Source organism: Octodon degus, unplaced genomic scaffold (assembly GCF_000260255.1).
Source record: "Octodon degus isolate 3935 unplaced genomic scaffold, OctDeg1.0 scaffold00002, whole genome shotgun sequence".
Lineage (NCBI taxonomy): Eukaryota > Metazoa > Chordata > Mammalia > Rodentia > Octodontidae > Octodon > Octodon degus.
The window spans coordinates 5,459,955-5,471,008 of NW_004524578.1; the positions used below are offsets into that span (position 1 = coordinate 5,459,955).

Here is an 11,054-nt window from a genome sequence, read left to right on the forward strand (position 1 = left end):
TTCCTGGGGCTGAGGAGATGGCTCAGTAGAATAAGCGCTTCCCTGGCAAGTGCAAGGGCCTGAGTTCAATCCCTGGTTTCACAAAAAAAAAAAAAAAAAAAAATCCTTTCCTTCCTTACTTTTGGGTGTCCGGTATTTTGTTACTGAGGAAAAAAGTAACTGAGACATTTATGTATGTAAGTAGAATGGTCTGTACAAGTGTACTGTGGATTTCTGCTTTTGTATGGAAAGAAGTAGCTGCTGTATAATTTGTTTTGTCTTTTTTAAAAATTATTTTTCCTTTTATTCTCTTCTTTCTTATATACAATTTTCTTCTTTTCTTTGTCCTTCCAATTTTGCATGCAAATATATGGTCATATAAACTAATTTGAAGACAACACTATGCAATACAACAAATTATTTTTAGTGAAATTCTGTATAATTTGTGATTTTTCTGTTGTAATACTATTTTGTACTATGGTTAAAAAATAAAACAAATATTAAAAAAAAAAAAAGAAAAAAGAACGGCACAGGGGAGGCGTGTTCCCACCAACACCAAGATTGATGGATTGATTTTGCTTTTTGAGTCAGGGCCTCTCTGTGTAGTTCAGGCCTTGATGTCGCTGTGTGCCTTAGGCTGGCCTCAAACTCATGTGGATCCTCCCACGTGCGGGGATTACAGGCATGCACCATCATGCCCCGTTTATTTTTATTTTAAGTGGGATGGAAAACTCATGGCTTTCTGCGATCATGTTATTTTAACGCGCGCCTTGAAGATGACAGCAGCTGAGGCTTCATCCCCCGCCAGCCGCGCAGCTCCAGCTGTGGACTAGCTTCGTTCTTCGGGGAACTTCCCATCTCCCTGGGCCTGGCTGTCTGATTTACTTTTTTGACAAGGGACAATCCTCCCTTAAGGATTTGAGCTCTCAGTTGTGTTTTTTGCATGCATTTCCCCCCAGATTACTGTTTGCTTTTTATTTTGGGTTCCTTTTTTGAGAAGTTTCCACATTTGTGCCTTGGCATGTGAGGATTCCATCGCTTTTCAACTCAGGAGATCCTCCGCTACTCCACCTCTGTGTGTGGGTCTGAGTTTGTCACTGTATTACGTTCCCGGACTTTTCTTTTTATTCTCCAGGCTAAGGCAGCCTCGGATCCTGGTATCAGCCACGCCAGAAGGGAGATCTCAGGGGATGACAGTCGCTCCTGGCGATCTGCTGGCTGCCAACAGATGGCCTCAAGCAGGCGGGGCCAAGGCCTCTGCGACTGAGAACGTTGAGGCTCAGCAGAAAGCCTGACCTTCGCCAGGAATCAGCTAACGTAGAGCGCCAAGAAAAACTAAGGGCACCGTCGGAGGGTCAGGGCCTGAAACTGAGGCCCCGCCCCGTTCCCGGCCCTCGCCCCGCCCCCAGACCGAGCCTGTCCTCTGCTGACCTCTCTGCAGCGCGGCTCGCGCGGGGGCCCGCTCACGACCAATGTCATTGGTTGTCTCTCCGGCCCCGCCCCCCGGAAGACCTGATTTTCGCAGCCAATCGCCAGGCGCGGCGGCGGCGTTGGTGGCAGCCGGGCGCGGCGGAGCCTGGGAGTGGAGGTAGCACGGCCTGGGGGAGGGGGTCTTGGCCCGGACGTGGGGGCTGCGGGCTGGTGCCGCGCCGCGGGCTGGTCGGGCTGTGGACTTGGGGCGGGCTGCGGCCCCGTGGGCTCCTCAGCGAACCTCCCGCAGACGGAGGGGCGGAGGCCGAGACTGTCAGCGGTTGGTCCCCGCTCGCGGGTTGGAGGTCAGGGGTGCGGGCCTAGGGCCGGGCCAGCGCCTGCTGCGGGGCGCGGAGGGAGGCTTGGAGGAGGGGGCCCTCGGAGCGGCAGTCCCGGGCGCGCAGCCCCTGCGCGGGCGGAGGAGCCGGCCCGCACCGCGCCCCCGCCGCTCGATGGCTCTCCTCGCCGACTCTATGCGAGACTGTTAGTCCCCAAGTTTCAGATTTCATTTCTAGAATCTCTTTCTAGCTACTTGGACAGGGAGAGGGATGCTTCGTAGCTCTGGCAATAGATGGAAATAGAAGCGGGGGAGTAAGGAACGCACGGTGACCTCCGAGAAAAAGGGCGAATCTCTGAGGTCGTGAATCTGTGAGGTCGACAGGTGTTTTTCTCCCTCGCCTCGCGTGTGCAAGACATCAAGCAGTGTGAAAATAACAGCGTGTTGGTCTCGTACTTCTTCTGAGCACGTGTCCTGAGTATCCGGTGTCTTAGTGAAGAAACCGTGGAATGCATAAATAGTGAACGAGATTGTTGTACACAGGTTGTGCTTTTACTCGTGTATGGAAGCAGAACAGTCCTTACTGCTCATCACGAGGATCCCAGCCTATGGATAAACGTGTACCGTCTTTAAAAGTGCTCTTATTCTGCCTCCCTCCTCCCAGCTCACCTTAAAGACACTCCTATTTTGTACTGATGCTATTTGTGAGGATCTGCAGGAATTAGGGAAAGGAATAATTGCTAACAAGATACCGCTGTTTAACAGGGCCAGTTGTGCATTCTTGCCTGGAGGATTAACACGGGTTTGGTTTTCAGGGAAGATGAGGCAGAAGGAGCTGTTAACCAAGACCTTCCAAGGCCCGGCCGCTGTCTGTAGGACTCCACGCAGTCACGTGTACGTGTTCAAAAATGGCAGTGGGGACTCAGAGGACTCCTCTGAGGAAGAGACCCGGCAGCAGCAGGTGGTTCTACGCCCCCGGGGCCGGGAGCTCCAGAACAGCGTTCACCAGGCGCACCGGCCCAGAGCAGGGGACGTGGTGCTGCTGCAGCGGGAGGTGGCCCAGGAAGACAACCTCAACAAGCTGGCTCTGCAGTATGGCTGCAAAGTAAGCCACCCCAGGCTGCGTCCCCGCCTCCAGCAGCTCTGAAGGGCTCCCCCAGGCCAGGCCTGGTTGCCTTTCCTGACCCCATGGGTGGTCAGAGCCCTGTGGCTGCGGCAGCAGGTGCCTCTGTGTAGCCAGAAGTGCAAGGCAGGCAGAGGTCCTTCATCTCTGAACTGGGCTCAGAACGGTTAGTCAGGAAGCCATCCTAACTCTACATTTCCTTTCTGCACAGCAGCAAACACTGGAATTCTGAGACCCATCCCCAGTTTTTTTTTTTTTTTTTTTTTGCATTGAGCACATTTTATTTAAGACCTTAGAGCGTTGGAGCTGTCAGATGGAATTTATCTAAGATTCTTTTGGCGTGTTTGCTTTTCTTGCTGCTTTTAATTTTTCTGACTTTTGGGGCTGTGTTTATTTGGTAATAATTCACCTTCTCTCTTTTAGAATTGCATGCTCTAGCTCTGTGCTGTGTACCTATATAACTGTTTTTCTCTTTAATTATGTTTTTAGCATTCAGAGTGATTAACAATGGCAAAGTAAGTAGGAAAGTATTTAAAGAATCGCCTCATTTTCTCCTAGGGTGAAATTATTTCATTTTGCTAACACTGTACAGTAGATATAGCCTACCCTAAGACTATGTAAGCTACTTAGTATTAAAAAAACTTAGTGTTTGTCATTTACCTAACAAGGTCCAAATGCTGAAAAGATCCTGTGGGGTATTTGTGTCTTTCTAAGCCAGTTTCTAGAGACACACAGCATCTACGGTTTTCTGCCTATGATTTATAGGACATAGGCTGAAAAACCCTACATATATATGGGTAGGTCTGTTGGTACGGTGATATCTAATAAACCTACCAAGGATATATAATGTCTCCAGCAAATGATCAGTTTTGCTAACTTAAATATATTTGCTTTTAAGTTGAGTCAAAGACCAGAACATCTCAAGGATTTCCTATGTTTGTTTCCGTAAACAAGGAAAAATGTTCCCTCAATTCCATGAAATGATGAAAGCAGCTGCTACATAATTATAGTAACAGACACGATTGACACGAAGGAAGCGCTAAGGGCCTGTGGCCTGTATTTATAGTCTACTTTAAGTGGACTTGCAAATGAAAACTTTATAGATGATCTGCAGTATCTGGAAGGTTTTCAAACATTAGCTTGAGGAGGAGTTTTTGATTTATATTTGTCTCCCTCTTCATAAATCCTAAAGTTTAAGAAAAGAGTTTGTCATGAACTTTTATGTTAAAAGATAAACTCTGTTACATGTGTTCTTTTTGTCTGAGTTGACAATTAGAAAATCTGTCCATATATGGCCTTCAACTTGACTGATGAATCTAAAAGAAAAGTTGTGATGTCTCCAAAGTGAATTAACCTTAGTCAAAGTGTATCCTCCCTGTAGCACTTCTGAGAAAGACAGTATGGTTCTGGGTGAGGTCACGTCTGCGGTATTACAGGTATTACAGGTACATTGGCTTCTGCTGTCTTTAGACTGGTAGAGGCTTTGGGGTTTCCTCAGGCAGCCTTTCACTTGGGTTCTGGGGTGAGAAGGAAACCAGGCAGATGGGGACGCTGTTGCCTCAAAGTTAAAGACAGTACAGTACAGCTACCGAGTTCACTCTAGTATCCGGATAGGGCATAGGGTTTCACCTAAAAGCATTTTGTTGCAGTGGCATTTGAAACGGTTTCCAAAACCGACCTGAAATTGTTCCGACTTGTAAATCTATAGGCACATTTGATCACTAGACTGTCCATTAGCGCAGAGTAAAAGCCAAACCAACCCAGTATGTGCGCGCAGCTTCCTGGCTTTCCCCAGCCTGGCTGGGTTGATCTTGGCTTTCGTCCGGCCAGACTAAGGGCCACTTGGGTATAACTGTGTACTTTTAAGAAGCTTCACTTAATTTATGACACGTGTCTTCATGGCTCCCCTAGGTCGCAGATATTAAGAAGGTTAACAACTTCATCAGAGAACAAGACTTATATGCTTTGAAATCGATTAAAATTCCCGTGAAAAGCCATGGGATCCTCACAGAGACCCACAAGGAACTGAAGCCCCTTCCAGGCCCACCCTCAGAGACCAGAGTGACCTTTGTGGAGCCGCCCAGTGCCCAGAGCGCGGCTGCAGGTGCGGATGCCCAGGCCAGCCAGTTGACAGACTTCTTCAAGGGCATTGACCAGAACATTGAGCGTGCAGTGCACTCGGAGATCTTCCTGGGTGACAGCTGCTGTGCAGACGCTGCCGATCAGCCACTGCTCCCCGCAGCCCCGAGGACATCTACAGATGGTGCAGACTGCGGCATTCAGTGGTGGAATGCTGTCTTCATCATGCTTCTAATTGGGATTGTGCTGCCGCTATTTTATTTGGTCTATTTTAAAATCCAGGCTACTGGGGAGACCCCTAATAGCTTGAATACAACTGCCATCCCCTATGGCTCAGTGGTGGCATCGAGTGTTGGTCCAGGACAGTCCCCCAGGTTAGTGCTTCCAGTGTCAACTCTGACCTCAGCAGCCACCCAGCTCAGCCCGACCACCCCAGCAGGCAACTAGGCTGTAGCTCCTGGAGAAGCAAGCAGCCCTGCCTCAGCAGCCGGTGCGTGCTGTCCACTGCCTGGCCCTGGCTGTGTCCTCGGGTGCTACGCTTTGTTTCCTGGGATGTGTGGATGCGGCTGCAGGTCACAGCGCTCTGGATTGCACCAGCCCTGAGGTCTGCTCGCTTGTTCTTAGGCTGCGGGCTCCACATACCACTGTCCTCAGCTGCCTCCACATCCAAGGTGCCGCCAGATAGACAATTACCTGTGACCCACACTTCCTGAAGCCACTCGGTGGACTGGCTGGCTGGGCCCCAAAGCTGCTTGTGCTGAGGGAGAGGAATGGCCTCCAGCAAAGGAGCAGCAGTGTGGGCGTCCCGGGGTCAGGGCTGGTTGGTCATTGGCCTGTTAGTGTCCCCGCCCACCATGGAGGCACTTGGCTTGGCTCGGGGAAGTGTCATCGCCCCAGGAAAGGTGCTATGGAGTAGTAGTTTATGTCCCCCTGATTTCCAGAGGAATATGATTGTAAGGAGGCCTGCTTCCTCTTTGCCCGCCTGTTAGCTTTGCTCAAGCAGAGCCACTTGCCAGATCCAAGAGGGCCCATTCACGGTGCTTCCCTGCTGGGTAGACGGCAGTTCTGTTCCCGGGTTTCCTGTCTATGTAGCCTGCTGCACAGGTACATCTCACTTCCCATGAGAAATGCCCCACACTGGGGGCTCCTGGGTCGTCCCAGCCTCTTTTTTTTATGTGTGTGTGTATTTGGTATGGGGCTCTCACTATACAGCTTGGACTCATAGCGAACCTCCAGTTTTCAGTCTCGCCAGCAGATTACAGGCGTGTGCCACCACAGGGCCTGTGCAGTACATGGTGCTCGGGATTGAATCCTGGTCCCTGCACTTGGCTTAAGCAGGCTATTAGTCCGCTGAACTATTCCTAGCCTCTTAAGGAAGGGCACTCTTGCTGGCTCAAGCATGGCAGGAAGAACGTGCACAGTCGCCAAGGTGCAGAGCAGTTGCCTTGCTGGCATCGCCCAGAGCAGCAGCCCCAGCACCCCAGGAAACCCCGTGTGCTTCCTGCCACTTCCACAGGAGGGGCCTTTTGGGTGGTGGTGAACCTACAGCATACATATTACTTGTTTTTAAGACCAAAGATGTTAAATGGTTGAGTTGGTTGGGTTTTCTAAACCAAAACATCAGTATTCAGATCGGATTGAGGTGGTGGCACTCTGCAGCACCTAAGTGGGTTTGGGCTTGCTATTTGGGCCACTTGGTCTCTAAAAGGCTTGCCCTAACTGCCATAGGGGAGTCCCCTGTTTATGGTGTAGCCCATAAGACCAGACACTTCGTGTCTTCGAGGGGCATAGTATTTGCTTTCTGAGACTGTAAATACAGTCTAAGACAGTAACTTAGGAGAAAGGGTTTATTTCTGCTCATGGCTTCAGAGGGTTTCATCCTATCAGTTGGCCTATTGATTTTAGATCTGTGGCTAAGTGGCACATCATGGCAGGGAGTGTGTAGTGGAGCTGACCTCTTCACATGGGATGGCTGTGAGGTCATCATGTGATGTCATCTCATGTGTTGACTTGAAATGAGAAGGCCTGGGGTCCCAAGGTCCCCTTCACAGGCACTGCTCCAGCAACCTAACTTCCTCTCATTAGGCCCCACCTCACCTCAAAATAATGCCAAATTGAGGACCACACCTTTAAGTCTTAGGCCTTTGGGACACTTACCCAACTCATAGTATAGTGGCTGAGGCTGACCATGGTGAGATGGAGCCAGCTGTTTGCCTGTCCTCACCTCTCTGGCAAGACACCAGCCTGTGCACGGGTGGGGTGAGGCAAGGCAGGGAAGCAGTGGAGGGGCTCACTGCTCTGCCCACCAGACCTGTGGAAAACACCCAGAAACGCTGCCCTCGAGGCGCTGGTATGGCACTCGATACCTGAGGCCCAGAGATAAATGTAAAAGATCCCACCTTGGGAGAGGAAAGGAGGGTAGCAGAAGAGTCCTCCAGACAGGTTTCTAGTTTCTTTCTCTCAGTTTGTGTGAAACAACTGGCCTAGAGTTCAATTTAGTGCATTTAAATCATCTTCACAAATGTTTTCTTGAGGGACCAGGATGACCTTCAGGACAAAACAAAATCATCAGCCCGGATACAGGAAACATTTTGATCATGTAAATGTTTTTCCAGCTAAGTGTCTCTCTGCTCACAGTGTTGATGGGGCCTCCTGATTTCCCTATTATTTGTGGCCTTTAGTTTTACCAGGGAGAGTCCCGAGTCCCTTGGGAAAATCACTTTTGCCAGGCAAAGAATATAAATCTGTATCTTTTACTTTTCTCAAGTGGAATAAAATGATTTCTTCTGTGAAGGAAAAATAATTCCTGTTTTTTTAAACCAGGTGATGATTGAGCATGAGGAGGTGAGGGGCGGTGGCGATGAAGGCGGGCGTGTGTGTCCAGGGTGAGCCGTGCCCCCAGCTCTGCTGGACCCGGCGGCCAGGGCTTGTGCTGTACCCAGCTTCCATGGGCAGAAGAGGGACCACCACCCTCTCAAGTTCTGGAGCTGTTCCGTGAGCTACACGTGGGAAATAGTTCGTTTTCTGCATAATTTGGCATCATTGGGTAATGTTTCCAAGGAATAACACGTCTTTTTGGTGGAAAGTGCTTAGTTGAAGCCTAAGGATGCCACAGTGACGGCCTGCGCTCCCAGTTTGTTCCGGGAGCCAAGGCTGTGAGCGTCTGTGTACCAGGTCCTGGCCTGAAGATGGTGAGTTTGAGAGAGGAGCCCCCTTGGGGCTGGAGGGGCAGGTGGCTGACTCAGCAGCAGGAAAGGCCCAGGAGTCATGAAGTGCTCTCCTTGGGCAGCCTGGGCCGTAGCGCTAGGAGCAAAAGCTACAGTAACATGACCCACGGGGCTGTAAGTACCCTCACACATCCTCAGAAGTGGGCTCTTAACTCCCCCCACTTCACAGACAAAAACCTGAGCTCTCACAGCTGGTAGGCGGGCTTCTCGGGCCCAGCCCGGGTGGCTGGGCTCGGACACCTATGCTGTGCTCCGCACCCCACCACCCCACACCACCCCCACTCCCCACTCCCCCTGTGCCCTGCCACCTGCCTGACTCCTCTGCTGGCTCAGGGGAGGCATTGAAGGCCGGAGCCAGACTGGAATACGGAGGCCACGTAGACTGCCTGTGGCTTCTTGAGGCAGGGCTTCTTCAGGAGGGGCAACAGAGGAATTAAGACAATTTCTCTGGACCCACGTGGGACACTGCCAGTGTGACGTTAAGAAATCCAAACCCATTGCCTGGATGCCAAGAACTGTACAATCAGCATGCATGTACCTGTCTTTTGCTCATGTAAAATCAACTAAATTTAGCTCCTGGTTTTGTCAATAAAGGAGCCTTCCCTACCCACTTTGCCCCTAAAGCAGCAAGGTTTATGACCAGAGAGGAAGATCAACTGGCTTCCTGGGCAGAGCAGAGTACGCAAGTAGGCGAGAGTGGGCAGCACCCATTTTCATTTGTCCTCCAAGAGCCAGCTGGGTAGCTGGTACCAGCACAGAGACATCGGCCCTCAGGACAATGCTGAGGATGGTGGCACGGGGGTCCTCACCTCCCACCTGCGGTAGGTGTGTGACATGCTCGTGCTCAGCCTGTAAATCACTCCACCATCTGGGAGGGACAGGAGCTACTTCTCATTGCCTTTCCATCCAAACCCGAGCTCCCTTAAGGGGTGTGGGATTGTTAGGGGACAACAGGAAGGCACTGAAAGTCTGAGAAGTAAGTAGAGTTTATGTGCACTGACTTGAACAGTAACCTCAGTTTTGGAGGCTTGGCTGGTGGAGGGGAGCTGATTTTCTCCATTCGCACCTACAGGATTTAATGAAGGTGACTGAGCTTAAAAGGACATAGGTGACGCCAAGTAACTATGCTCCACGGAAAGCACAAAGCACTCAAGGGAGGCATCAAAGCCTACCCTCTACCACACAAAAGTCACCGTGTCTAGGAGCCAAGCAAAAATGACCAGGCATGTAAAACACACACCAAACCAAACCACAACCCAGAATGGGGAGGGCCCACAAAACAGACCCAATTAGCAGTTAATGTTGTCAAAATGGCTACTGCAAATCAATACCATACATATCTGAGGCAATATATGTAAGAAGTAGGAAGTATAAAAACTCCAACAGAAGATCTAGAGATAAAAAGACCTGCAATGACCAATGAACTTAACAGGACTAATGAGATAGGCCTCAGAAAATAAAACAGAAAACGGCAATAAAAATTGGCCAAAATGTAACAGAAGAGGGCCTGCCAAATAACTCAGCAGCTGCAAGCAGGCGCAGGGGCTGGGAGTTCGATCCCCGTGCCTGCAGTGCGGGCCCTGCCCCCGGGGCACGATGAGATGGCAATTGAGGCTGGGTGTGGTGGGGCTCGCCAGTAATCCCTGCTCTTGGGAGGCTGCAAACACGCGGATCACTATGAGTCCGATCTAGTAGTGAGACCCTAAACACCCTGTAGACCCTGCCCTAAAAATACAAAATAAATAAATAACAGAAAATTAAATAGAAAAATATATACAAGTACAAAGAGCTTTGGGACATCACAGGGTCCAATATGTGTGTAAATGAACAGGAAAACATAGAGGAAGAAATTAAGCAATGTCTAACTTTTCTAAATTTAATGTGCACAAACTCCAAGTGCTAAGCAACTTAAACATGCTCCAAACAGTATTATGAAGGCATGAGAGCGCATGTGACAAGCAGTCAGGCTCCCTTCGCTGGTGTCTCCCTGCCTCACTCGGGCACCTGTGTAACATTCCATGCGAGCTGCAAGCAGCGGTGCTCACCTGTCATCTCAGTACTACGGGAGGCTGCGGCAGGCAGGAAGATCACAAGTTCAAGCCCAGCCCTGGCAACTTAGCAAATTTAGACCCTGTCTCAAAAACAAAGCAGAACAAAAGGGCTAGGGATGCGCTCAGTGTGGATTTCCTCAGTTCAATCCCTAGTACCACTAAACAATAAAAGAAAGATAATTTCATGGCTACAAACTGAGACAATCACTTCACAGTCTTCCCTCCTCCAACCAAGCCTCTCTGAAACTGTGAGGGGACTGTTCTTAAATTCAGGGCTCATCACCTTTCTAATGTTCCTCATTGTCCATCAAATGGCAAATCTCCAGAACTCGGCCCCACCTTAGTCCTGCATCATTCACCCCACAACTCCATCTGCATGGAGTATTTAGCTGAGCAGCTGGCAAGGGCGGACAGCGCATGTGTCAGGAGTCCAGGAAGCAGCAGTTCTCCATGTTCCCTTTGAGAGCCCTGCCCTTCTCTCTTTCCCAAGTCCTCCTGATCCTGTTGGGAGAACACAGTACCTGCTACATTTCCATGCTGATCGTCACCAGGTCCTCTGGTCCCCATTTCTCCACCAGTGTTCTCTGCACTTAGTCTTGACCACCCTGTAGAATGGTGATATCATTTATGGGAAATAAACACTACAAACTGCAGCACTCTGGAAGGGACACAGAGGGCCCTTACATGTGCCTTAGTGTTGTTGGTAGTACCAGTGGGTAGTTGCTGGAAAGTCTGCTCAGTTATGTTGTTTTGAAATGGGTGTCAGGCACATTTCATGCTGAAGGAAGGGACAGAGAGTTGCAGAAGAAAAGCCCTTAAGAAGGAGACTGAGGGGCCAGGGAGGTAGC

At 50.1% G+C, this 11,054-nt stretch overlaps 1 protein-coding gene across 4 annotated transcripts; it reads left to right on the plus strand.

Annotated features, from left to right (window-relative positions):
* The first annotated feature begins 1,519 nt into the window (after window positions 1-1,519).
* Lysmd4 (LysM domain containing 4) lies at window positions 1,520-8,330 on the plus strand. Of its 4 annotated transcripts, none has more exons than XM_004623255.2 (3): window positions 1,520-1,570; window positions 2,542-2,831; window positions 4,761-8,328. In XM_004623255.2, exons 2-3 carry the CDS (start codon window positions 2,547-2,549, stop codon window positions 5,373-5,375), a joined length of 900 nt encoding a protein of 299 aa, XP_004623312.1. In that variant the 5' UTR covers window positions 1,520-1,570; window positions 2,542-2,546; the 3' UTR covers window positions 5,376-8,328. The 4 variants fall into 4 exon arrangements, with proteins under 4 accessions (XP_004623312.1, XP_023565692.1, XP_023565703.1 ...); XM_023709924.1 differs by lacking the exon at window positions 1,520-1,570 and adding an exon at window positions 1,593-2,430 and having other exon boundaries at window positions 4,761-8,329; XM_023709935.1 differs by lacking the exons at window positions 1,520-1,570; window positions 2,542-2,831 and adding an exon at window positions 1,593-2,430 and having other exon boundaries at window positions 4,761-8,330.
* The last annotated feature ends 2,724 nt before the right edge of the window (window positions 8,331-11,054 follow it).